This window comes from Miniopterus natalensis, chromosome 2 (assembly GCF_054644295.1).
Source record: "Miniopterus natalensis isolate mMinNat1 chromosome 2, mMinNat1.hap1, whole genome shotgun sequence".
Classification (NCBI taxonomy): Eukaryota; Metazoa; Chordata; class Mammalia; order Chiroptera; family Miniopteridae; genus Miniopterus; species Miniopterus natalensis.
The window spans coordinates 2634611-2661604 of NC_142082.1; the positions used below are offsets into that span (position 1 = coordinate 2634611).

Here is a 26994-nt window from a genome sequence, read left to right on the forward strand (position 1 = left end):
ATTAGTCCCTCTTTTTGAATTTCCTTAGCAAACCATTCTTCATGTCTCCACACCTTTCTACAAACTCTACCCATTGCCTGGAAGCACCTGCCTCTCTCCTTCGCTTAACAAACGCCTAATGATCTTCCAAAACCCCACTCAAATTTCCCCAAGCATCCTTTCTTAGTTCTCTTATATTTATCTTCTCCACACATTGCCTTCGCTAGATCCACATAATAGAATATGTAGCATTTTATCGTTTTTATTTATTTAGTGTGTTTCTCCCCCCATACCCATGTTCTCAATTCACTATATTTGTCAGTGACTAGAACAAAGGGAGGCGCTCAAAAAATTTTGTTAACGTAAAAGAAAGAATTCCTTGAATGCTTGCCTCTGAAAGTTTATTACATCCACATCACCAGCAAGAATTGTGTGATTTTGAAGATTTTGTACATCTCAAATCAAGACACTTTCTCTAAGATCGTGTCTATAGGACTATGTGTAACTCACTTTTATATTTTTTTCTACAATAAAATGTTTAGAATTCCTGGCACAGGTGACAACGCTCAGCTCTTCTCTGCCCAGGGCCTTCTCCAAACGACCTGTCCCTGGGTCGGCACCGAGGCCCAGGGGGACAAGCGGAGACCAAGCTTTGGCGCCCGTGTCAGCAGCCTCAGTACTGAGGCACACAGCAGACCTTCACTGCTGTAGGGCAGTGGCCCACTTGTATCTCCATATAGTTACAATACTCTTGACATTTGCCTTCGCTTCTCTTGCAGTTGACAACTTTTATATCTGCTTCCTTTTCTGTATGAAGAAATAGCCAGCATCAGCCTCTCAAGACCATCTCAAGAATCGTGTTCACCAAGAGGACGGGGGGGGGGGGGGGGGGGGGCACAACACTGAACAAGAAACAGATATCTTCTGCATGTGACCTCTCACGTGTCCCTGCAACCATTCTGATGATATAAAAGTCAGACCCTCAATAAAGGCTTCCCGGTCGCCATCCCAGTCCCTGGAAGAGGAGCGGCCAATTCAGATGAAGTTGGAAAGATTTATGGTGATGGATGTGTTACAATGCTAATGTGACACTTTGGCTCAGAATGTTGTGTAAGGGGACAAATAAGGACTCTCTGAGGCAAACTGGGAAGTGATATGGCCCCATCAAACATGTACAAAAGAGCAGCGATCCCCTGAGGAAGTGGATTGAGCTGTCCATGTATGGGAGATGGGATGTCTAGGCTAGGCCCGGTGAACAGGGGAGACAGAGGGTAGAGTTTTAAAGAAATGAAAATAATTTCCCACTCATTATGAGAGAGTGCCTGGGAGATGATTTGGTTCCTTTAACATGGGCCAAGTTACTCGAGCAATGTGAAACTGACATCTCAGTCCATAGTTCAAATACTGAAATTATTAAACACTAATTTTTCTCATAAATGGTATATTTTGATGACAACTGATAAACAAGAGCAAGGGGCAAGTGTTACAAAAATAGATGAACACAGTGAAAGCAGAGGCACAATGTCAGAGAGTCAGCATACGTGTCTGGCTGGGGAAGACTTCATGTCAGGGGCGCCCGATCATTAGCAGATGCTCTGCCACCAATTTGAGATTTGACCTTCAGGCCAATCAAATGTGAAGGGATGTTACCCTCTTCTTGTTCTAACTTCTCTCACTGATATGCATCATAATTATTTGGCTAGACCAAAGAATCAATTGGTCAATCAATTAAAACTATTTTCTTATCAGCAGTCTTTTTTTTTTATACATAACTCTGTACTTATTCAATGTGTACAATGGGATGAGTTTGGACATACCCATACCCCCCCCCCCCGATACCATCACCAAATCAAGGTAATAAACAAACATCATTCCCCAGCATTTCCTTGTGTCCTTATGTTTTGTTTTTGTTTTTCTCGTAGTAAGAACACTCAACATAAGACTTACCTTCTTAACAAATTTTAAATGCGAAACACCACATTGTTAACGTAAAGGCCCATGTTGTAAGCTGACCTCCAGAATTTATTCATCTTGCCTAACTGACACTCTATACCCAGCATTTAGAACAGACCGGCACAAAGCGAGCAGTGTATAAATATTATTATTACTCAAGACAGGTCTTAGTCATAGGGATTGTCCCAGCAACTCATAAGACACAATGATCTAATGTTGAGCCTCGCGTTATGATAAAGACTTAAGCTCTTAACAAACTGTTCTCCATTGAGTAATTTCTTGTGTGAAACAGGACCAGTGTGCCTAATCATGTACTCAAGAAACCCTTCGTGAGAACCTGCAACGTGCCATCCTGTCCTGTGTGCTGGGCTGGGGTAGTGAGAGCACTCTTGATCCCACTGGACTTTTTTCAGGCCGACGCTGGAGACATGCACGAGCTTAAAGGGTATGTGGAAAGTGTGTGGCCCAGAATCTGCAACAGCTGGATCACAATCAACGGACCACCTTGAGAGAGTTCAAGGTCAATCTCCAAGCCAATGGCCTCTGTTGTGTCACCCTTCCCTGTTCTTTCTGATTTTGCCAGCAGCATCCTCCCTCCAGCAGCACCCGCCTCGGCTCCTCTAACCTTCTCCTTCCTTCTGCTCCGGGAAACACCCCTGCTAACTACCCTCTGACATACACATACACTCCTAAGAACAATTCAATCATTTTTCCTTAGAGAAAAGTTATTTTCTCGGTGCGAGCTGAGCCTTATGTTGTAAGAACAGAGCGACAGAGGCCCAGGGAACCCACACTATCTCCCTGGGTCATTGCTCAGAGCCGCTGCAGGCAGGGCCTGGGTAGGATCAGCAACGTGCCCTTTTCCTTAAAGATTCTTCTCTTCTTCCCCCAGGAGGACGAGTGAGTTCCGACACCTCCAAGCCTTGTAACAGAGGAGAGGAGGCCGAGGAGGCTGAGACCAGAGTTTCTTATTGATCGATTCTATCCTAAGCTGACTTAGTGCACGTCTCCACTCTGCTCTTGGCTCCTTCCTTGGCCCCATAAGTACCTGGGGACATCTAAGGCATGTCGTCACTGATGTCTCATGGCCTCAACAGTGCCCCTCTTCAACAGGACCAAAGGTAATTCCTGCATGAGGCCCAAATCCAGGCCACAGAAAGCAAGTACGCCCACCCCCACCCAGATCCTTGGGGATGCGGGCCCACTTCAAAGCAGATCGACCTCTCCTTTGCGCCTGCCTCTTGGAGAGCTCACCTGAGCACCTGCCCCCTGTTAGATGTTGGAGGCAGAGGAGATGCAGGTCCACTGTAGCCCCATACAGTATTAGACACGTCTCTACGTTCTCCAGGTGATTCTGCTGAAGGATGGCCTGCGGTGGGAGCAGGGCCCCAGGCCCTTCCCCTCAGGAGAAGGACAGGCTGCCCAGCTCACCAATGGACTTTTCCAAAGCAAAACACTGCCTCAGTTTCCACTTTTGTCCAACACCCTGGGTGGGGTGATGATTTAAGGCCTGTCTCACTGGTTTTTGGTCACCTTTTTTATGCAGAATGGTCTGCCTCTCCACTCACTATGCTGCTGTGAATCTCAGATGAAAACTGAGGCACAAATTCAGCAGGTCCCTGTGCAGTGAACGGATCCCAAGGCTGAGGGAGGAAGACCCCTTGCTGGGCATGGTCCCCTCTGGCTATGGGGTTTGGGTGAAGTCAGAGGCGGGGTCTGAGTACTTGGGCCCCTCAGCCTCCTGGGGCTCCCACGTCCCACGAGACCTTCAGTGATCCAGCCGCAGGGGACCTGTCCCACAGGTGGGGCAGTGGGAGCCACCCTGTCCTCACCCGGGGCTCAGCCTCCGCCCCGGCCCCGCAGCCCCCGCAGCCACCCCCACCTCTCCACTCACTACAGGCTTCCCGCGTGGATGGCCTGTCACAGGCTTGCTCACTCACCAAGGTACGGGACAGTGCGTGGCAAAAGGCGGCGCTTCTCCTCATGGCGCAGAGCGTGAGAACCGCCTGGGCCTTGTCCGTGGGACTCCTCCCGGGGTGCTCGGGTACCCTCGGTGTCTTCGTGGTTGACATACCTGGCCCTGGACAGCCCTGTGCGAGCGAACACAGCAGGGGATTTTCACACTTTCCGCCCAGCAGGCCCGCGAGCTCAAGGCGAGCCCTGTACTGGGGGGGTTAGAGTGGAGGCCAGGCTGCGTGGGGGGTGCACTCAGGGGTATGAAGTTTCAGTCCTGAGGGGGGACAGTTACAGGGCCCGCTGCGCAGCTCAGCGCCTGTAGGAAGAGTTCAGGGCCTGTGGTAACAGCTCAGCGCCTGTAGTAACAGCTCAGCGCCTGTAGGAAGAGTTCAGGGCCTGTGGTAACAGCTCAGTGCCTGTAGTAAGAGCTCAGCGCCTGTAGTAACAGCTCAGCGCCTGTAGTAAGAGCTCATCGCCTATAGTAACAGCTCAGCGCCTGTGGTAACAGCTCAGGACCTGTGGTAACAGCTCAGCACCTGTGGTAGCAGCTCAGGGCCTGTAATAAGAGCTCAGCGCCTGTAATAAGAGCTTGGCACCTGTGGTAACAGCTCAGCGCCTATGGTAAGAGCTCAGGGCCTGTGGTAACAGCTCCGCACTTGTAGTAACAGCATGTGTGCACGTCCAACCTTGCTAAAAGGGCAGATCTCAGGTTAAGTATTCTTATCCCAAAAAAACAGAAGCACAAAGGGGCACGAGGGAACTCCGGGGTACTGGGTGTGTCTGTTGCCCTGGCTGTGGCTTGGTACCTGGTGTTCGCACACGTCCAAGCTCATCAGACCGTGCTCATCAGATACGTGCAGTCCTCCATCTAAATTACACTCAGTGAAATGTTTGAAAAAAGAGAAGGTGGAGGATGGGTGGAGTGGATTGGAAGGGGTGCAAGTGTGTGTGTGTGTGTGTGTGTGTGTGTGAGAGAGAGAGAGAGACAGAGAGACAGAGAGAGACAGAAAAAGAGAGAGACATAGAGAGGCAGAGAGAGGCAGAGACAGAGAGAGAGGCAGAGACAGAGAGAGAGGCAGAGACAAAGAGAGAGGCAGAGACAGAGAGAGAGGCAGAGACAGAGAGAGCAATGGCACCTGAAAAGGGTAGGCATGGAGCCTGGTATTTCACAGAGTCCAAGCTGAGCTGTCCCCTAGGGCATCACCAGTATAGCTGCTGACGCCCCTGAATGTGAGGTTCTTGCAGACACACACTGCCCTCCTCTGTGAGGGGAGAGGACAGTTTAAAGGGTAGAAAGTGAAGTCAGGGTTGGGAGCCTCTCTCCTGGGAAGCCAGTGCCATCAGCAGATTCAGTGGCACTGGGACGCCAGCCAGGAGACTCCTGTGTAAAATCCCCACCAGAAAATGTGCTCCTGGGACTTAGGATCTCCCTGCTCAGCCTGGACGCCCATCCCCGAAATGGCCTGTGCAGGAGATGCCGGCCCCCTGGCCCTGGCCCTGGCCCTGGCCCAGGTCCGGTTCCGATTTACCTGGAAGCAGCAGGGCCACAAGGAGAAGGGCGCGTGGCGAGAGGAGCCGCTCCATGCGGCCGAGGGCACTGGGAGCCAGGCGGGTCCCGGTGGGAGGGGCAGCAGGCAGTGGCTCCCTTTATGGCTGAGCTGGGGAGGGGGCCGCAGCAGGGGGGCTGTGGTCCGGATCACCTCCGCCCACAGAGGGCTCATGCGGACACATTACTGCCCCACTGCTCGCGGAATGGACGCTGAGCCTTCTCTCAGGAAGCAGCGACCACGCCTGAGTGCCCTGGGCGGGCTTGGGTGCGGGAGCGGGAGAGAGGAGCCTGCAGAGAGGGGAAGGAAGGGGCAAAGCAAACGCCAGCGACGCGAAGCCCCCGGCTTCCTCACGTGCGTCTCGTTAAAGCTCTGCCGTTTCTTAAAACGGTGACATAAATAAAGCTGTCATATCACCTGTACCCTGTCCTCTGAACGTGTGTATCTTAGTGGGGAAAAAACATGCAGGAAAACAAAACATTCCCAGTGCGACCGACTTTCCAAACCTGTTGTTTCCGAAAGTTATACAGGAGGCAGAGAAAAAGAGGGAGAGACAAAGAGAGAGACACACACACAGAGACAGAGAGACAGAGAGAGATAGAGACAGAGAGAGAAACACACACACAGAGACAGAGAGACAGAGAGACAGAGACAGAGAGAAATAGAGAGAGAGATACACACAGACAGAGAGACAGAGAGAGAGACAGAGAGAGACACACACAGAGACAGAGAGACAGAGACAGAGAGATAGAGACAGAGACAAAGAGATAGAGAGAGAGGCAGAGAGACAGAGAGACACACACACATAGAGACACAGAGACAGAGAGACAGAGACAGAGAGATAGAGACAAAGAGAGTCAGAGAGAGAGATAGAGAGACAGAGAGAAAGACAGAGACAGAGAGAGAGGCAGAGACAGAGAAAGAGGCAGAGACAGAGAGAGAGGCAGAGACAGAGAGAGAGGCAGGGGCAGAGAGAGCCAGCGAGCCTTGGCACAGCCTCTCCCACTCCCCACTCCTGTCTGTTGTCCCTGAGTCTCTCCCTGTCTTTTGGCTCCTCCAGGACTCAACCGCCTCCTTTCCCCCCCTTTTGATGTTAACGATCCGACTGCTCTGCCTCCCCGCCTCCTGTTCTTCCCCCCATGGCCTGACCATTGCTGCCTTTGGGTTCAATTCAATTCTGCTTTAAAAAATTCTGGCGCCGAGTCTGGGTTTTCTCTTTCGGCGATCACTAAGCAAAGGGCCCTTCCTCCCCTCTTCTCTGCCTTCTCAGCAGCTCGGGGTTTGTCTTGTGTCACTGCCTCAGGCGGGCGCCTCCCCGGGAGGGCTGTGGGCTCTGGCTCGAGGGCGGTGCGACCCTATGATGCCCAAGCGGCATCGGGGCCGGGGGAGGCAGCGTTTCTCCCAGGGGTCGCCCTCGCGCGCACATTTTCGTCCAGAGCAAATGTCCTTGTTCAAATGCACATACTTAGGCTCTACCTGGAGACGGGTGAAAGCGACGGACAGAGAGGCAGCAGCCAAAGCAGAGACTGGGCAGCAGAGAAGCGACGATGAAGGGGACAAAGTTTGGGGCGAGGGACGGAGGTGCACAGGTGTCTCGGCACCGTCCACAGCCATCGCCACTCTGGGTCTCGGACAGATTCAGTACCGGGAGCACGAGGTGCCGGGAGAGGCGGCACCATCGCATCCTTTCGTCGTCGGGCATCAGGACATCTCCCAGTTCGGAGAGGACACGGATGGGGGAGGCCCGCGGTCGGGGGGTTCCCCTGAGGTTCAGCAATCGGACGCCGGGGGGCAGGCGGCCAAGCAGGGAGGTGGGGGCTGCTGCCACCTCAGCTCCGGTGGAGCCTCGCACATTCCCTCATCCACGCTCTCTGTGCTTTTGCAAACTCACCAGAAGCTATTTCTTACAGCTGTGTCTATATTTATTTAAATATGCAATTGAGATCTTTTATTTAAAGATGCAAATTTTAAAGTATGTGGGCAACTTATTCCTACAGATGTTTGTTTTCACTATAGAAAGAAAAAAGAAAGCTCAAGCTAATATTCAGATATAAATAATGATGAATTATGAATCGAAATACAGCAGTATTTTAATAACCACCACTCTGCTAAAGGATTGTTCTAATTCTTTAAAATCATTTGATCCAATTAGATGAAGAAATCGAGCAGAGAATAGTCCCATCTCACATCCCCTGACTGGATCTTAAGATAAAATAAACCTTGCCCAATATTTCTAAAAGAATGACCCTTGAGGAGCCCATTCTGTGACGTGATAGACAAGGGCTGGGGTGGGGCTTAGAAAGGCAGCTGGCCTTACACCTGCCCCGAAAGAACAATGCTCTGAGCTCTGGGCCTGGTCCGTCAGCACCGGGTGTCCTGGAAAAGCTACAAACCTACCTGCTGAGAGCCACATCCGTTCTGATGGGGAGCGTGGCAGAACCCATAACAGGCTATTCTAATCCTTGCTTCTACCTCTTTTTAAGAGCATTTTGTCCATGCAACTAATAAATGGCACTGTTTCCTTTTACCTCTTAGGATGTGAGATCCAGTTCATTTGAACCAAGGAGATGCAGGAAGTAAAGTGACAGAGGCTGCATTGCTGATGACGATGCTCCGTGACACGTGTCCCAGCATCTCATCTCACAGCTGCATTTTCCAGGAGTTAATGAGGTGCCACTTGGGAGGCAGGAAGAGGTGTGCTGACAATCTCGGCCCTGCCCGTTTCCTTTCCCAGTAAGGACCTGGGTGGCAGAGCTGCTCACCCAGATGTTTGCGCTCTCTCGCTCTCTCTCTCTCTCAGCTTCAAATAATACAACATGTATAAATTATAAAGTGGAAAATGCCCAGACTCCATTCTCCTTCCTGCTGATTTTCATCAGGCTAATCTCAGACGTGATTGGTCTTCTGCTTTGAACGTCAGCCTTCAGGCCTGTGCCCACCCTTCAGGGACGGAAGGGCAGCAGCAATGTCGCTGAGTTTCTGAATGTGTGCCAGTGCACCAGATGTTTCTTGCTAATCCTGGAAACAGTAATCTAGAACAATCTGCCTTTGTTCTTTTGCTGTTAAGCCATGGAATTAAAATAGTGTGGCTGTAATTCTCTTCAGGGCTGAGTGCAGCAGTCCTTATTGCTATGACTATGTAAATTATCCTTGGAGTCGGGGAAGGGCTATTTCAGACAAATGACCAAATGCCGTATGAAGACCTTTTAGGACCCTAATTCTTAGAAATCCACTCGGAAAGCACTTATGAAAAACAAGGGCATTTGAACACTCATTGGCTATTAAGTTATATTATGACATTAATGTTAGTTTGTGTGTGTTTTTTCAAGTGCAGAAATAGCACTGTGATTATGTTTTTAGAAGAGTCATTTTCTCTGAGTTATATATTCCAAAGTATTTTCCCAGGACGTGACATGGCATGTTGAATACTCTTGGAAATAATCTAGGAGGGAGAGCTTATCGGGGATGAAGCTGGGTGATGACAGCTCCAAGGAGGTTGGTTGTACCACCGTATTTGGCCAAAAGGGCGCAGGTTGGCGTAACAGCTCACAGGTGGCATTGTATAAGTCTATTGGCAGGCACATAATCCCGGGCAGTCATTTTGTTTACTGTTGTGGCTATTGGCATTTATGGGCTAGATCATTTCCCTGGGCGTTTGCAAAACAGCGATATTCTCATTCTACCATTCTTACTTCATTTGTCAGCTGGGCTGCTTTTGTGGAGAGAAGCTTTCGTCATAAATTATTTGGTTACCCTGAAATACAGTTTGGACGGGAGAGCCAGGTCAAAGTCTCGGTCACTCCCTTTCCTTGCTGGTTTGCAGGACAGTGAACCGGGCCCTGCGCCCAGCACTGCCCGGGGCCTGCTGCTCTCTGCTGCCACCTGCTGGATCTGATCCTCACAGACATCCACTCCGCTCAGCCCCTCAGTTTGCATCTTTCTGATCAGACATCATTTTTTCCCTCCCCAGAAGCCGATGTTTTGAAGTATAGTGTATACCGAACAAATCGCCCTTAATATTGATTTATTTTCCAAATTAAAGAGCAAAAGACATACGTAACTGCTGGGCAGAACTTCTGATCAGAAAAGAAAACCAATCTTATGAAGATCACTTGCTATAATTCAAGCCAAAAAAGAGATGTTCCCTCAGGCTGGCTGTGGCTGATTAGATGTATTTTTAGTTAAGCCTGTAAAGTGTTGAAACTCACAGTGAACACCCCCTACTGCAGTCAGAGCAGGGCCACCCGGGCCCAGGATGGCTGAGGCCAGGTGTTCTATGGCTCTGCTACCTGGACTCTGCCCGACTGGAAGCCCTCAGCAAACCCTCCCTTAACAATGGGCTCAGTGGCTGCACCTGGGTGTTCTAGCTGTAAGGTCCAGCTGTCAGTGAGTCTAGGGACCGGGCTCCAGTGGGTTGGGGTATTTCACAGGACTCAGTTAGGTGGCGTCCGTCCTTTCAGACAGCAGGGGTAAGTGTTGGGGCAGGCTCCAATTCTGAATTCCCGTGTTTTACAATTCCTCCTGCAGCGAGCGGTCCCATAACCACATATCTTGTCTGCGTCAAGGTCACTTCTTGCTGAAATAACAAAGCAGGTAGGTGTGGTCAGTTGTGCCCAAGGACAAGAGTCAAGACACTGGCAGCAGGGTTTTGTGGGGAAGGAGTGAAATTGACTCCAGAGAATTTCTGAGGTCCCCAAGCATCCTCAGGTGCCTGGACCTGCCAGGAAGTAAAACACCTATGAGGCTGGGAAGCCTGCAAGCCAGGTACCAGGCTCCGTGAAGTCAACTCAGTTCCTTAAACTGGATTCCAGGCACCTAATTCTCAAATATGACATCCCAGTAGAAGCCTTGGCAATATAACTGCTATTTTCAACTGTGTCTTGTTACAGGGGAACAGATTCTTATTGAACTTATGCAAATAATTATGCTGACATAAACATAAGAAGAAATAATAGTTTCCTAATTCTGGAAGGATCAGGCAGGGAGAAAAAGAAGTGTTTTATTTTAGATATTTATGATCCCTCTGCCTGTTAGCAAATTTGAATCCAGAATTATGGATACAGAACAAATGAATAGGCAATGCTTAACTGTCTCCAAGTAAAGACATGGAGTCAAGATATTAGTTTAGACAGGTCTGTGATGCATGAGAGTTTTTGATAAATAGATTATCCATCTATTTATTATTAATTATCCATGCTGATGTATGTTTATTTCTCTACCTATCCATCTATATCTGTATCTATGTCTATGTCTATATGTCTATATCTGTGCTTATGTCTATGTCTATATCTATGCCTATAGCTACACCTACATCTGTACCTATATATTTATATCTATATCTATCATCATTGTCTATCTATCTCAGCAGGTTGCTTGGGGTTGACTGCCTGAGAGCAAGCCAGAAGTTTATTTATTTATAGACTCCTGGAGTCCCCCTTTAAAAGACATATCAAATGGCTTTGGGAAAGTTCCCCCCCAAAAACCATCAAATTAATGCAGGAGGGAGGGGTGATCCAGGTTAGCGATTCCCGTTCCGTTCCAGGCGAATCACTCGACAAGGTGGTGGAAGCCAGTCATTAGTCTTTATTGAGGCGCCTGGGGAGGAGGCGGGGAAGGGAAGGCGCGGCCAGGTCCCCGCGCTGCTCCCGGGAGCCTAGTCTTCAGGGGTCACCGCTCCTGTTAACTGTTCAAACACGGCTGGACCACCAGGCAGCACTTCAGAGCCTTCCGGCAGAGAGCAACAAGTTCTTCAGTTTTCTGACAAGAACTCACGCATTTCCCTTTAAGCTTGATGCATTTCTCATCAAAAAATTCATTCCTGGCTACACAAGGGAAGGAGCCGCTGGGATTAATTCTCATCTCAGCTACGTTTAGTTACCAGGCACAGTCAGCTGGGTAACTAGTTAGTGAAGATTCTTTACCAGCTGGCATAGTGCCTCCTCCTATGGGTCCATGAGAGGGCAGGGGAAATGGGCTCTATAGGAGTTTTCAGACCAAGGAAAGATTTGTCCGCCAACGCCTGGGGCTTTGGGGAACAGGCACCCTTGTTCTTTCATCAGAATCTGTTGGGGTAATTGTCACCTTGTTTCTATAAACACCTCAGAGTCACTAACTTCCCCAACATACTCTCAAAGTGCTACTTGAGGTGACAGGGGAGTCCAGCCCGAGACTGGGGGACGGCCCGAGACTGGGGTGAAAACAGAATAAATATATAGAAGAAAACAGTCTACTGGGGTGAAAGAACGAAGGAAAGTGCTTAGGAAGAGTCCGTCTGATTTCTCCTCCGCTTCCATCAGCCGTGCTCAAGGGCAGGCCGGGGAGCGGGTTGGGGTGGCTCTCCAGGCCTTCCCTGGGCTAGTCGGCAGAGGACTGGTTCTGGCCTGAAGACTGGATCAGCACCAATCACAAGAGCAGCCAGCTTCCAGTTAAGGACAGAAAACACATCAGGACTCACATTTTAGAGATGCCTAATTTGGGTATTTGTTATAAAAGAGTCAGATGTACACAAATTGCAATTACTGTCAACATACAACATCAACATGCACTAAACCAGGGGGATTGGTGCCAGCACGTGCCCTGATCATCTCTCTCATGAGCACATAAGTTCATAGGGCTTAACACCCCAGTATTTGAAGGCTCAGGGAACTGTGGCTCCCGTCGAAGGGGTCCATACTCTCTCTACCCTGCTCATTCGTAAGGTCATCTCAGGCTGGAGGCACTGGACGTCACTCTGACAACAGTCCTTGTAGGGGGTTCAACTCACAAGGATGGTCCAGGAAGAGAAGGCCTCTGGGAAGAGAGAGCATTTGTGCCCCACAGCCTCCTAGCAGATCACCCCAGATGCACATCTAGGGGTTAATGTGATTCTGTCTGTGCAGGTATGTGCACCTAAAACACATCCATGAGAACATTTTCATTTCCTTAGGTCTCTTTATATTATATAATCCTCCTGAGTGATCTGAAAGTGATACCTTGGTCAGTTTCCAGTGTGTGCATCAAAGCCAGTGGTAGGAATGGCTCACTGGGGGCCCCAGGTCCCCGTATCCTTGACCCTTCACACAGACTCGACGTCCGCAGGCCTATTGCTAAGCTCCTCACGCAGAGCGTGCATGGCGGGCGTGGGAATTATGAGCATTGCACAGACCTCACAGGCATCTGGGGAGAGCTTGGACTCAGCACAAATTCTGGGAAGCCCTTCCTTCCTCTCTCTGGAAGCCGGGCTGAGTCTAGTCTTGGACTTTAATTTTGGGGAGGACCCACGAAAGCCATTGGAGGTTCCCAGGAGCAGGGGAAGTGGTGAGAGTTCTGCCTGGGAAGGAAAAGTCCTCTCACTGTGGATCGAGGGAGCTGGGCTCAGACCCTGGCTCACTCCTGGGCACCTGCAGGCCTCAGAGCAACCACTCAGCCCCTTGAACCTCACTTTCTGCGCCTGCAAAATGGATGATAAATGGTCCTTCCAAAGCCAAAGAGATGCTCTGAATGTCACTGAGCTAGGGGCAGGGCAGAGTTCCTCTGAAGGCAGGGGCATTGCCGAACGCGGTGCATGTCACCGGGTGGAGCCGTGGTCACACTCTCCAGCTGCACAGCACGTGGTGAGGACTGGCCGCCGGGTTGACTCTCTCACCTTCTGCCACAGCAGCATGAAGAGTGTCTCTAAGCTCCATCCCTCTGTCTCCCATCTCTCCTTTCTCTCTCTTTTCTTACCTGTCTTCATCTCTATCACAACCATTTTTAAAAGCTCCGTAGTTGGTTACCCTCACTTTTCCTTCTTTTTGCAAGTATTTCATTGGCTGCGTGAGCATGAGACTAGGGATGAAGAGCATCTTTCCTGGCTTATCTGTATCTCTGCAGGCATGTGACACCCCGTCCCAGATCATGATGGAAAAGGCAAAGGATTTACAGAAGAGGCACCAGGGGAATGTCACCTCCGAGGGCCAGGGGTCCCCTGCAAGGCCGCTGGACCCAGGGTGCCTCCGAATTCAAGAGCTGACCGTGGCTGCGCCCTCCCTGAGGCAGCCACTCTCACGGGGCACCACCTCCGAAGCCCTTCCTGCAAAGGCGCTCGCTTTACCTGGGCCCAGAAAGAAGAAGGCGGCAAAGAGAAAGAGGAAAGGCCTCATGACTTGCGGGGTCTTGAGAGGTCAGCTCAGCGTCCACGAGAAAATGAAGTAAGCACCCCATTTATACATCTTTCCGGGCCACACACCGTCTTGATCGCCGAGGCGTGGCAGCCCCGAGCCCACGTACTTCGGTGGGTGTCAGCCTGAAGCTCGTCAGAGTTTTTATGTTTTTATTCTGGAGAGTTCCCAAGAAAGAACATGGGGATGTAGGGAGTGCAGAGCAGGGTGTGTGCTGAGGACCAAGCGCAGGCATGTGAGCGGGCAGGGCCGAGTGCGCGGGGGCCCGGCCGCTAGGCTTTCCGACCAGCCCCATTTTACGCAGCTGTCCACTGGCGGCACCTGCGTGACGTCCCAGCCTGTGGGTGCAGAGCAGGGGCCCGGACTCGGGGACTCTGGGTTCCAGCTCCGGTATTTATGAGCTGAGCACGCATGTCACCATTTATTTTTAAAAGCATGACCCTTCCTGTATGCCACACACTCTAAACGCCACACACATCCCCTTAGTTAATTCTCAGGCAGCTCCCTGGGTAGTTGGGAGCTTACAGGGTGCTTGAGTGAGATTTTGTGGGTGTGTACAGTATTTTAATTGTTAAGTGTGTATATAAATCTAAATATCCTTCAAAATCTCACATAAGAACAGACACCGGGGTTATTAACATTAATAATTACTAACATAGGTGTTACGTTAGGGGTGGGTGGAGGAAGATACTGTACTGTCTTTGCAAGTTTTGGGTAAATCTAAAATTATTTCAAACTGAACATTTTTATTTAAAAAGACTATTAGGGAATGTCCCATCGCTCCTTAGCCTTGGTCACCATGACATTTCTGTTAGGTATTTTTTTGTGCCTGTTGGATTACAAAGTATGAATAATCCAGTTAAGAATGATAGACTGAAAATACAAATTTTCTCTATGCTCTTCCAAACCTCACTTAAAAAGATGTGGGTGGGTGGGTGGGGATACATTAACCAAAGAACTTACATGCATATATGTATAACCCATGGACACAGACAATAGTGTGGTGAAGGCCTGGGGGTGGGGTGGAGGGGATCAATGGGGAACAAGGGGGACATCTGTAATACTTTCAACCATAAATATAAATAAAATAAACAAAATTTTTTAAAAAAAGTGCCCGGATCCCTGTGAGGTCAGGCTGTGGTGGCGGGACTTCCCTTGAAAGGAAAAAAAAAAAATTTAAATCTACAAGAAAAGACAAACTTCCAGACAGTCTCGGTTACACGCCGTTTTAGTTCTTTATTACCTCATGGTCTCATCTCTCTGCTTTTACCTAGTGGGCCTTTGTCTGTGAGTGAAGGGTGCACACACGGCGTCACCGTCGGACCACCTGGAAAAGGGGAGGCTCGCCATGCGGTGGGCGCCCCACTTTGGGTCAGGGTTTCACCTGGCTTCTCTTCTAAACCCAGATGAACAGGGTCTCAGCCCGTCGGGCTGCTGTAACCAAATACCACGGACCGGGCGTGGCTTATAAACACCCAGCGTCCAGTTCTTGCAGTTCTGGAGGCTGGAGGCGCCAGACCAGGGGCCAGCCTGGCGGGGTGCTGGCGAGGACCCTCTTCCAGGTTGCAGACAGCCCTTCTCCACGTGTCCTCTGGTGTCAGAAAGGGACAGGGGTCTCTCTGGGTTCTCCTGTCTAAGGGCATTGCCCAAACCCCATTCCTGAGGGACTATCGCCTGATCCCCTCCCACAGGCCCGCCCCTAGCACCATCACCTTGGGAGTTAGGGTTTCCACACTAGAATCTGTGGGGGACCGAGCATTCGGACCACAAGTATGGGGGTGTCTGAGCTCTCGCAAGTGGCCACCCAACTCTCCTGAGAGAATTGCAGCCCGGCTCCAGGTTATTAAAATGCTGAAACACTGAAAGGCACGGGGCTCCTCTCTACCCCTGGTTCACACAGGTTAGCTTGTTCCTGAGCTGAATTTCTGACAAGACCTGGGAGCAAGCACAGAGCCATCAGCACGACTGACTTCTCCAGACCAGGCAGGTTCGTTGTGAACTCACGGGCCTGAAAACGTTTCCGGAGACGGGGCTCTGAGCTGGAGAGAGGAGCGTGAGTGTCCACCAGCCACCACGGCCAGACACTCTGAGGAGCACTTCCCATGCCCTACTTCAGTTTGTTCTCTCCAGCATCCTGTGGGGGATGTGTCGTATCACACCCTCATTTTAAGGATGAGGAATGTGAGTTTCAGAACGTTAAGCAGCCTGTTCAAGGTCATCTACTTAAAAAGCCACATCTGATGTCAGCGCCTGCATTTGTCAGTGGTCCTGGTGTTTATTCCAGAGCATTGCACAGGCCTAGGCGACAGGGTGGGCGGCAGGGACAGGAATACGACTTCTGGAACCCGCCTTCTGTTTGGGGTATTTTTTGTTTTGTTAATCTTCACCCTAGGATATTTTTTTCTATTGATTTTTAGAGAGTAGGAGAGAAGGAGAGAGAAAGAGGCAGATAGAGAAACATGGATGTGAGACTCATCGATTGGCTGCCTCCCGCACGCACCCTGGTTGGGGCCAGGGGAACCGCAACCCAGGTATTGCCCTTGACTGGGACTCGAACCCGTGACCCTTCGGTGCATGGTGGGTGCTCTAACCACTGAGCCAAACTGGCCAGGGCCTGATACCCACGTTCTCAATGAACTCGACGGGCGTGCAGCTGTGACTCAGATCTGCTGGGTGACGCTGCCGCGGGCTCGGGGTCATCGCTAACTGGACTGCTACCCCCCCTTCCCCCTGTGACACTCACAGGCCGTGCAGGAGGCCGGGACAGTGCCGGGCCAGGCCTCCCTCCGGGCACCCCAGATGTCCACGTTTGCCCCGTCGTGAGTGGAGCCCAGCAGACCTGCGCTCGCAGGCACACGGCGGTTCTTGCTGGCGGAGGCGGAGCGCGCTGCGCGAGGCCGGGTCTCCCACTCCTGGCTGGTGCGCTCCCCGTGACCCCAGTCAGGTCCCCCGGCACAGTGCTTGACCGAGGCTGAGGGCTAATGTCCACCGCGTGGCCCTTGAACCTGGGAAGCGGAGCATGCAAATGTGCTTTCTTTGTTGATCCGCTTCACTGACCAGGAGCAGGTCACATTATTTTCAGATATAAGGGAGCCTCTTGTCCCCTTCAAGACACCCCGGCGAGTCTTCCACTAACAATGGCCCCGAGCAGGAAGATGGTGTATTTTGTCTTTGTCTTTGTCTTCATTTTGGCTCAAGGTCCATCAGGTGAAGGAGAGTGGGTGGGATTTGGATGGGGCAGAGCTTAAAATGGGATGCCCATGGGAATTTCTCAAACTTGCTGTGGAATTTTCTAAGAGCAAAGAGCTGTTCCCCCCCCCCCCTGGTTACCAGGAGGGCCAGGCTTCAGACGAATAAATCTGCAGCCCCTGTGACCTGCTGTCCCTGATGGAAGATGTGTGAGGCTGGGAATACTGTTTTCTACAGTGCAGTTCCCTGCATTGATTTTAATTTCCAAAATGTGCTTTGTTTTGGATTTAGGGTGCCAGGCAGGACTTGAGCATTCCCAGCCATTCCCTGGAGGTGAGTTAAATCCCTTGTGTCTAGTTTTACTCTTAGGAACTCTGGCCTGTCAGCTGTCACTGACTTCTGCAGACAGGAGGCGATGGAAACAGGATTGCCTGGACTCCAGCTCTTCTCTTTTCTTCCTCTTGTTCCCAGCGTCATATTTGGATTTTCCATTTCATAGAGAAAACTCATTGCTACTGGATTGTAATTTTTGCCTCAGAGATCTGGACCTGGAGGCTATTCTCATTAGCTCATGGTGATCCCTAAATCAAGGTCACAGGATTAAGCTTGAACCAGCCCATTAGCATTGCTCTGGGGACATGATTATCTGTCATTTACAGGCTTTTTCCTAAATCCAGTAAAGCGTGTCACAAATGCAGGCCCTGGTCTAAGGGGTGCAAATAAAGGAGCGAGTATCATTCTGTGGAAACTCGAATTACAGAGAGCTGTTCTCAACAGATAGCCCACTGCTCGCCCTTCCCTCCTTCCCTCCTTCCCTCCTTCCCTCCTTCCCTCCTTCCCTCCTTCCCTCCTTCCTCTCCTTCCCTCCTTCCCTCCTTCCCTCCTTTCCTTCCTTCCCTCCTTCCCTCCTTTCCTTCCTTCCCTCCTTCCTTCCTTCCTTCCTTCCTTCCTTCCTTCCTTCCTTCCTTCCTTCCTTCCTTCCTTCCTTCCTTCCTTCCTCCCTCCCTCCCTCCCTCCCCTCCCTCCCCCTCCCCCCTCCCTCCCCCCCTCCCTCCCTCCCTTCCTTCCTTCCTTCCTTCCTTCCTTCCTTCCTTCCTTCCTTCCTTCCTTCCTTCCTCCCTCCCTCCCTCCCTCCCCTCCCTCCCCCTCCCCCCTCCCTCCCCCCCTCCCTCCCTCCCTTCCTTCCTTCCTTCCTTCCTTCCTTCCTTCCTTCCTTCCTTCCTTCCTTCCTTCCCTCCCTCCCTTCTTCCCTCCCTCCCTCCCTCCCTCCCTCCCTTCCTTCCCTCCCTCCCTCCCTCCCTCCCTCCCTTCCTTCCTTCTTCCCTCCCTCCCCCTCCCTCCCTCCCTCCCTCCCTCCCTCCCTCCCTCCCTCCCCCTCCCTCCCTCCCTCCCTCCCTCCCTCCCTCCCTCCCTCCCTCCCTCCCTCCCTCCTTCCTTCCTTCCTTCCTTCCTTCCTTCCTTCCTTCCTTCCTTCCTTCCTTCCTTCCTTCCTTCCTTCCTTCCTTCTTTCTCTTTCTCTGGTGGACTCATACAGGAAGAGAGCATATTATACACAGAACAGAGAGAAATATTCTTGAGTAATTGCAAACAAAATTTAAATAGAATTTCAGAGCTAGGAAAATCAAGGTTGATTCTATTCCTGAGGGCTCACTATGCACCAGGCTGTCTATGAACAACTTTCTGTGCATTATTTCATCCTCAGAACACCCCCAGGAGGTAGGTACTATTGTAACCACCAGTTAACAGATAATGAAGCAGAGACGTAGATGAGATATGATGTCACTTTGCCTGGGGGGGGGGCACAAATAATAAGGACCAAGCTGGGCTTCCAGCTGAGGACATCGGGCTCATGTTTTAATTCTGTGGTTCTCAGCCTGGTGGAGCAGCCCCGGTCCTCTTGAGCAGAGGTGGCAGACACGGTCTCCAGCTGCAGCAGGGGCACTGAACGTTCAGACCATGCCCCACCTGAAAAGCCAGATGCTGCCGTATAGCATCCTTTCACCCAGGCCAGTGGGTACCAACCGCATATAAGCCCTGCGTATAAACCCATCCACAGAGGTTCTCAGGGTGCGAGGTGGGAGGATGGGTGCTCTAGCTCTGCACCCGTTATCTAGAGATTATCCCGGGCATTGCAAAGGGCAGGTGGATTAGGAATACCTCGCCATTTCCTGTCTCACTGATTCTGAGGCTGGAAATGCTGACTCCTTCCTGCCCCGGGAAGCCGAACAGAAAGCCAATTAGCACTACCATTAGCCAATCCGGGCGAAGAGAGGGGGAGCTTCCAGGGGCAGGGACAATGTGACAGATGCCAATGCAGAAGACCCCAGGCGAGGAAGGACATGGGATTTAGGAGGAGAAAATAATGAAATTAGGAGCTAGACCTGAGCCAGGAATTGAGGAATTTGAGGTTTAGCTATTGAGAGGAGGGCCCCTGGAGTCACAGAAGTGGACTGTGGAGAAGGTACATTTACAGAAGGTGCAAACTGGCTCTATCTTATAAATGCCATTAGGAGGCTTTCGGTGGCATCTGCTGTTGGCACAGGAGCATCTTCAGTAGAACTTTAGGGTCTGTCTTCCCCACTTCCAGTCAGGGCAGGTTAGAATCAAGGTCAGCGATCGTTTCAGAGGCAACTGGAATTCTTGTCACCACGTGGGATGAGTGCGCAGCATCGAGGAGAAGAGGGAGGTGATGAAAGTCTGGGCTTTGCTAGAGCGAAGGCCAGGGGTGGCTTTGACTCTGACAGTGGACTTCCCAAATGGACAAACGAGGTAGTCACCAATGAGCACAGTGAGTCCCAACACAACGTAAGCGACACTGAGCACAAATACAAAGTCGTTGGTTTAGCATTCAGGGGCCCCCGAGGGAAAGGAACAGGACGTGGCCCCAGGAGGGAGCCACTGTAGCTGGGTGTGTTGCTGAGCAGTGGTCGGAGCGGGAGGAGCAGGCGGTGAGGCAGGGGACGCGAGGAGCATGGAGGAGAAGAGCCCCCGAGGATGGAAAAATGAGCTGTGTAGGAGCAAGGAGAGGGCTGCAGTAGTGAGGCCAGCCTGTGAGGGCCAATAGTGCTCTGAGGTTCCTGGGAAGAAGGGCGATTAGGAGGGAAAATAAGGGGTTACAGCATCAATGCTGCCCCGGAGAACCAGGCGAGCAAAGGAATTTTCCTTGGGTGGCGAAGACACTGCCTACCTGGTCCGTGGCGGTTAGCTGGAAAATTCTCTGTGGTCGTGTAATAAATCTTCTGCCTAAAGAACCAACAAAAAGCACTAATCGAGTGAGCAGTGTCTGGCAAAATATTCTCACATTAGGTGTCCCACTTCACCACTAGGAAGCTTTAGATGTAGACAAGCATTTGCGGCACGTCCATTTGACAGCTCAAAGGGCTGAGGTTAAGCAGTTTCTGAGGCCACCTGGCCATTACCAGACCCAAACACGAACTGAACCCAAGCCTTTAACTCTCCCTCCAAGGCTCTTTCACAGCCCCACGGTGACCCTCCCACCATCGTCACGCAGCCTCTCTGGCAGCCTCAGGTGTGCATGGGGATAGTCCTGTGACATGCATGCTGCTGACGGTGCTTCCTGTTGACCAGACGGGGTTATAGACACGAGAACAGGACAGCGCGTCCCTCTGGCTGAAAAATGAACTCTCTCCAACTCCATTCTGAAAACCGCAGAGCTCTTTGAAAAATCATAGCTGGCTCTTGAAAATACCCTTTACAACCATAAAGACAAATCCTCCCCTTCTGCGGCCTCCGACCTGCCCCCCATTTCCAGAGTCCCTGGAAAGGGGTGCCAGCAGCTCTTTCTCGGCGCAGGTGAGTTTTCCGCCTGCGAACAGTGCAGGCTGGGCCGGGGCAAGTGCAGGAGGGTGTGCACCGAGGACGAGAAGGTGGTGGGCAACTGCAAGCTCAACTTCCTCTGCTGCCAGCGGAGGGTCTCCTGAGCCAGCCCGCGCCCGCCGCCCGGAGCAGCGCCCGATGCTCGGAGCAGGTGGCGAGAACTGACGCGGCTGAACAAGGCCATGCAGTCAGCGAGTGTCAGGGCCCTTCCCGCTCTTTCTCCCTCTGCTTGGTTTCTTTGCTTATTTTTTAAAAATTTATCTTTCCTTTTGAAAGTATTACAAACGTCCCCTTTTTCCCCATTGGCCTCCCCCGCCTTCCCCCCCGCCCGAGGCCTCCACGGCATACGGCCTGTGTCCGTGGGTTATGCACCTAAGCAGATATATTCTCTGGTTACTCTCTCTCCACCCCCACCCCTCCCCTCTGAGATCCCTCAGTCTGGGCCATGCTTCTGTGTGTCTGGATCTGTTTTGTTCCTCAGTCTATTTGTTCATTAGATTCCACGCAGGAGTGAGATCATGTGAATCTTGTCTTTCTCTGACTGGTTTATTTCGCCTGGCGTAATTCTCTCCCGGTCCTCCAAGCTGTCTCAAAGGGTAAGAGACCCTTTTTTTACAGCTGAGTAGTATTTCATTGTGTAAATGTACCACACCTTTGCTTATTTTAAAAGATAATATTGAAAAAAGCCAGGCACGAGTGGGTACCTAATATCTTGAAGACATGAGTAGCTCCTGGATTTCAATCAGGTACTACCACTCTGTATTTGTAGAGTGTCAAATAACCGATGAAGCTCTTTCCCACACTTCCCCTCGTAAGACTCAAGGTCACCGTATGAGGTTTATCTTATCTCTGTTGACATCGGAAGAAATCGAGGCCCAGAGAGGCAGCCCTTTCCTCCTGTCACAGCTGAGCCAGTATAGGATGCGCACCATTGTCACGTCCTGCGTATCTGCCTGTAGGTGCTGATCCTCACAAAACAAGGAAACATCTGTGGTAATGGAGTTACGATTCTAAAGAATACCATAAATGACTTTTATCCGCACCACTTCTTTGTAGACCGACAACTTGTCTTTCTTAATTCTAGTACTTATGGTGTATTCATAAAACAACTCACAATGACTCAGTTAATGTCTGTGCCCCAACTTTGCATTTTTTTTCTCTTTGCCAGTGAATGAAAAGATTAGAGATAAATTTAAAATATTCAACCCCGAGTGTACCTGAATTTTTAAATTGTAGCAATGATATTATTATGCTATTTCCTATTACCCCTTCTTGGTTTTGGGTTTCATTTTAAAGCCTCCTCTTAATAACTGGAAGGTAATGAAAGTGCCTACAAAGCAAGATTGTAGGCACTTTCTTTCTGAATTCTCAAAAGGTAAAGATAAAACATTAAGCATCACTAACTCACACATTCCCAAATGACGTGCTGGACTGCAAAGGCACGACTAGCAAAGAAGCTGACCACACAATGTGATCTGAAACACTCGGTGTTGTGCATACTGGAGGGTGTAACAGCAGCTAGAGAAGGCGGGTCAGGGTTTCTCTGGAAAATGCGTTGATGGGCCGTGATTGTGACCTCACTCTGCCCTTCGAGGGGGAGGGGTGGGGAAGTCAAAGAGGGAGGGGTCAGGAAACCATAAGTTTCACACCTGTCTTCATGAGATGGGCCTCAAGGAGGCTCCTTGGAGAAACTGACATGCCACCCTGTGGTGTTCACGCCTGACTCACACCTGGAAATATGTACAGGCAAAGAGGTCTGTCCGGGGTTGTCCAGGACAGCAGGACAGGACAAAATCATCAACATGGAGCAGCTGTGCTTCTGATACTAGGCAGGGCAAGGGTGTGATTCCCAGGGACCAAGTGGATGCTATTCAAGGTCACTGGGCTGCAACCATCCTAAAGGGACGACCCCCGAGAATGTGGCTCATTAGGCAACGGAACCCAGCAGTAAGTGATTTTAGGATACAGCCCTGCAGGGCAAGAATTGAAGTAAATTCATAAGAGAGCCATCAGAAAGAATATGCACCATTCAGAAAACTGAGCAATGTCATGAGCCACACACGGACCTTGAAAGAGCACATACATGTGCTTCCCCAAAGGAGGTTTACCTGGGAATGCTGCTTGTATTACTTTCACTGTATAGCAAAGTACCACAAACTTAGTCACTTAGAGCAGCCCATGTCATCGCACACTTCTGCAGGTCAGAAGCCTCGGCATGGGGTAGGTAGCTCAGGGTTTCACAAGACTGAAATCACAATGTTTGCTGGTGCTTTGATGTCATCCAAGGCAGGGGATCCTCCCCAAGGCCATGTGGCCGTGGGGAGAATTCAGGCACTTGGAGTTGTAGACCTTAGGTGACTACTTTCTGGCAGGCTATTGGCCAGCCACCATCATGAGCAAGTAGAGCTGCTTAGAATTCTATGCCCTGTGGTGTTTTCTTTCATAATGTGATAGCTTCTCCTTCTAGGCTAAGGCAAGAGAATCTCTCTCATACTTCAAAACTATTCAACTTTTTTAAAAACAGCATAAATGAAGGGGGAGGAAACAAAGTTCCATAGAGCAAAGTTTTTGTCTACTACTGAAATTAAGTTAATATTGATCCAGACTACATTGCTTAAAATTAATTATAAATCCCCAACTTATTCATAAAATAACTAAGAAATATATAGCAAAATAAATAACATGGAAATTAAATGGTACACGAGACAGCATCTATTTAACACAAAAGAAGGCAGTAATGGAGTAACAGAGGAATCAAAAAGATATGACATTTAGAAAACAAATAACAAAACAGTAGATGTGAACCCCACCTTATTAGTTATGGTATTAAGTGTAAAATTAATTAAACACTCCAATTAGAGATTCTGTGAATAATTTTTTTCAAAAAGATCCAACTATATGCTGTGTACAAGAGGCACACTATAGATTTGGTGGCTATACTAATGACAAACAAAATATTCTTTAAGAGAAAATTGTTACCAGAGACAAGAAGAACTTTTTATGATAATCAAAGAGTCAACTCATCAAGAAGACAATAATTATAAACATATATGCACCTAACAACAGAGCCTCAAAATACATGAAGTGAAAACTGACAGAATAGAAGGGGGAAAAAGATAATTCAGCAATAATAGTAGGAGACTTCAATACCCCACTTTCAGTAATGGAATAATGGATAGGACTAGAAAGAAGGTCAGCAAGGAGTTATAATATTTGAAGAACATCGTAAACAGATTAGAGGTCACAGACATCTGTGGCATTCTCCATACAACAGCAAAATATGTATTCTTCTCAAGTTCACATAAATTACTCTCCAGAATGGGCCCAGCCGGCATGGCTCAGTGGTTGTCCCAGGCACCAAGAGATCACTGTTTTGATTCCCAGTCAGGGCACATGCCCAGGCTCTGGGCTCAGTTCCCAGTAGGGGGCATGAAGGAGGCAGCTAATGCATGACTCTCTCTTGTCATGGGTGTTTCTCTCTCTCTCCCTCTCCCTTCCTTTCTCTATAAAAATTCAATAAAAACCTATTTTTAAAAAGATATATATTATCCAGGATAGGCCATATGTTAATCTGAAAAATAAGCCTCAATAAATTTAAAAGAATTGAGATCATACAAAGTTTGTTCTACAACCACAAGGGAATAAAGAAAGGGAATTTGGGAAAGTCACAAATGTGTGCCAGTTAAACACTCCCCACCCCCCTAAATAAATAATGAGCCCAAGAAGAAATCACAAGAGAGACAGAAAATATTTCAAGGTGAATGAAATAAGAAAACTAAATCCCAAAACTTATGGGATGCAGCTAAACCAATGCTCGGGGAAAAAATTTATAGTTCAAATGCCTGTATTTTAAAAGAACTTCTCAAGTCAATAAACTAATTTTCCACCTTTAGAAGCTACAGATGAAGAGCCAATTAAACCCAAAGCAAGCAGAAGAAAGGAAATAATAAAGACTGGAGTGGAAATCAATAAAATAGAGAGTAAGAAAACAACAAGTCAACAAAACCAAAAGTTTGTTTTTCAGAAATGATCAACAAGATAGGCAAACCTCCATCTAGACTGAACAAGAGAAAAGAGAGAAAATACTCAAATTACTAAAATCAGAAATGAAAGAGAGAACATGACTACTGACCTTACAGAAATAAAAGTATTATGAGGGAATACTACAGGCAATTGTATGATGACAATTCAGATAACTTGGATGAAACACATATATTTCTAGAAAGACGCTGTGGGGGCTGAAAAATATTAATACTTTCCCTCCCACCTTCTAAGTTCTTCTAGCTGAGCCAGTAACCAAATAAACAGAGGATTAACTTGGAAAAAAAATCAAAGTTTTCATATGTGCACATGAGGAATTCATATAAACATGAAAATTTCAAAGACATTGAGGCAACACTGAGTGTAAGACTTTTCCGATGAAGGGAAGAGTATTAGGTTTTGGAGGTGAGAACAGGCGATTTGCAGGTAGCTGAGGAAGAGCAGAACTCCCAGGGCAGGAAAATCCCCCCAGGTGACTGAGAAACATTGGGACCTGGGGGTGCCTAGCTCACAGGCCCCCGCCTGAAGCCCTCGTTACCACACTTAATCCAACTTAGGTAAAATGCCTTCAGATTCTCTTTCTGAAGCAGGTTTTTCTGTCTGGATCTTTGGGCAGGAAAGTGGGGAGGGTCAAAGGTTATTTCTGGATCTGTTTCTTAGGAAACAACTTAAAGTCGATATCCCCAAAAGGCAACTTCAGGATGGCTAAGTGTGGGGCCCTTCAACACAAATACCAAAACTGGCTGCAAACCTGAACGGACCTCTAACAAGCAAAGAGAATGAACTAGGAATAAGGAAAGTCTCACGGAGTGAAACCCAGGCTCAGACGGTGCCTCTGGTGCCTTCTAAGGATGAGACTCCGTTTTCTGCTGGCTCACCTCTTTTTCTGACAAGAAGCTTGCTTCAGTTCTTTCCCGAGATCTTTCCCATGCCCAGTGGCTAATGTCCCCCCTCTCCCCCCATGTATGACTTTCCTTTTGCCAAGGATAGAGGTGGTGTTGTTATTGTGGTTTTGTTACAGGAGGTGGGTAGTTAGTTATTAACAAAAGGGAAGGGAGAGAACTGGCTAAGCCTGATTAAGTCGGAAACTAGTGTCACAGACACTCCAGGGAATCGCTGGAATTGCTCTGCTAAATGGCTTAATGTCCAAGTGGGCAAGAAAGATCAGCTTTCCAATAACCCCAGGGAACAGCTGGTCAGTTTCCCCAAATTAATGGGGGGAAGGAGAAACGGTGAGGGGGAAGTTCCTTTACTGTGTGCATGTGCAGGGGAAGCCAAGGTGGAGATCATGAAGGGGAGGAGACAAACCTGGAAAAAAGCCTGGAAACATTTTTGGGTAGGATGAAGATGCATGCCCTGGAAAAGCCAGGACAGAGATTGGATAGTCTGAAGGAAATCCTGCTCTCTCCCAATCCCAAAGAGATATAGGGAAGCTTAAGATGGGGCCTGGGCACCATGGAGCCTGGGCGGCGGATGTGCAGAGAGGGAATGAGGCACAGGGAAGTTAAGTAACTTGCCCAAGGTCAGCCTTGGGTGCCAGGGTGAGCAGCTCTGGGCCCTGCTGACCCTCCTGGGCCTGGTGGGCCCAAGTGTGGGCCTGCTGCCCCTGAAGCTGGACTTCTGCAGCAAGAGGGAGCCAGACCACCTGGTCACGGATGGGGCTTCGGGGGTGGTGTACCGGAGGCGGTGAATGCGACCTAAGTGCCTTGTTGAGTGCTGCAGCCTTTCCTTTTTATTCTGTTTTTAAATCCTCACTGGAGGATATTTTTTCCATTGCTTTTTAGAGAGAGTGGAAGGAAGGGGGAGGGAGGGAAGAGAGAGAGAGAGAAACATTGATGTGAGAGAGACACATCAGTTGGTTGCCTCTTGCATAAGCCTGGGTGCCGGGGATCAAATCTGCAACCCAGGTATGTGCCCTTGACAGGGAGTCGAACCCGAGACTCTTCGGTGCTGGGGCAGACTCTCTAGCCACTGAGCCTCACTGATGAGGGCTGGGATAGCCTTTTCAAGGGCAAAAGTTTAGGCAGAGAGGTGTTTACTTTTTATATCCTTTTATTTGGGAAGGGCTTTCTCAAGTGTACGGTCTTTGACCTCTAGTCAGCTACATAAGAATAGGTTTGGGGCTTGGAACGCTTCTTACCAAGAGATCAAGAGCCCACACAGCTTGGACCAGGATTCTCACCTTTTGTGGGAACATCTTTTGTTTCAGGCCCAAAGAACACTCTTTTTGTTCTTGCTCAAGTGTGTGTGTCGTATGGCACCTGTCCAACCCCACGGTTATATCTGTCCTCTGCAGGGAGGGGGCAGGGTTCCTTCCTCTGCAGCCCAAGAAGGGTGCACGTAGGCAACTTTAC

General features: G+C 49.5%; 3 protein-coding genes across 3 annotated transcripts; 1 reads left to right on the forward strand and 2 right to left on the reverse strand.

Moving 5' to 3' along the window:
* Positions 1–363: 363 nt before the first annotated feature.
* Positions 364–5472, reverse strand: LOC107541955 (sperm-associated antigen 11B-like). Its single transcript, XM_016219139.2, has 3 exons — positions 5418–5472; positions 3873–4022; positions 364–786 (listed from the first exon to the last, which is right to left on the reverse strand). Exons 1-3 carry the CDS (start codon positions 5470–5472, stop codon positions 653–655), a joined length of 339 nt encoding a protein of 112 aa, XP_016074625.1. The 3' UTR covers positions 364–652.
* Positions 5473–11038: 5566 nt separating this feature from the next.
* On the reverse strand, positions 11039–13775 carry LOC107541956 (beta-defensin 106A-like). The gene is made up of 2 exons (XM_016219140.2): positions 13507–13775; positions 11039–11257 (listed from the first exon to the last, which is right to left on the reverse strand). The coding sequence occupies exons 1-2, from the start codon at positions 13553–13555 to the stop codon at positions 11115–11117; spliced, it is 192 nt and encodes a 63-aa protein (XP_016074626.2). The 5' UTR covers positions 13556–13775; the 3' UTR covers positions 11039–11114.
* A 2935-nt stretch (positions 13776–16710) lies between these two features.
* Positions 16711–20703, forward strand: LOC107541944 (beta-defensin 105-like). Its single transcript, XM_016219130.2, has 3 exons — positions 16711–16780; positions 17054–17095; positions 20576–20703. The coding sequence occupies exons 1-3, from the start codon at positions 16711–16713 to the stop codon at positions 20701–20703; spliced, it is 240 nt and encodes a 79-aa protein (XP_016074616.2).
* The last annotated feature ends 6291 nt before the right edge of the window (positions 20704–26994 follow it).

Bases quoted from the DNA above. Each gene is read 5' to 3' on its own strand.
- LOC107541956 (XM_016219140.2), bottom strand. From the start codon at position 13,555: ATGAGGCCTTTCCTCTTTCTCTTTGCCGCCTTCTTCTTTCTGGGCCCA. The intron at 11,258-13,506 runs GTAAAGCGAGCG...TCCCTTGTGTAG, and splicing joins CTTCTTCTTTCTGGGCCCAG to CCAGGAATGAATTTTTTGAT.
- LOC107541944 (XM_016219130.2), top strand. From the start codon at position 16,711: ATGGCCCCGAGCAGGAAGATGGTGTATTTTGTCTTTGTCTTTGTCTTC. The intron at 16,781-17,053 runs GTGAAGGAGAGT...TTTTGGATTTAG, and splicing joins TTTGGCTCAAGGTCCATCAG to GGTGCCAGGCAGGACTTGAG. The intron at 17,096-20,575 runs GTGAGTTAAATC...TTCTCGGCGCAG, and splicing joins TTCCCAGCCATTCCCTGGAG to GTGAGTTTTCCGCCTGCGAA.
- LOC107541955 (XM_016219139.2), bottom strand. From the start codon at position 5,472: ATGGAGCGGCTCCTCTCGCCACGCGCCCTTCTCCTTGTGGCCCTGCTG. The intron at 4,023-5,417 runs GTAAATCGGAAC...TCGCTCGCACAG, and splicing joins TGTGGCCCTGCTGCTTCCAG to GGCTGTCCAGGGCCAGGTAT. The intron at 787-3,872 runs GTGAGTGAGCAA...TTCTTCATACAG, and splicing joins ACGCACTGTCCCGTACCTTG to AAAAGGAAGCAGATATAAAA.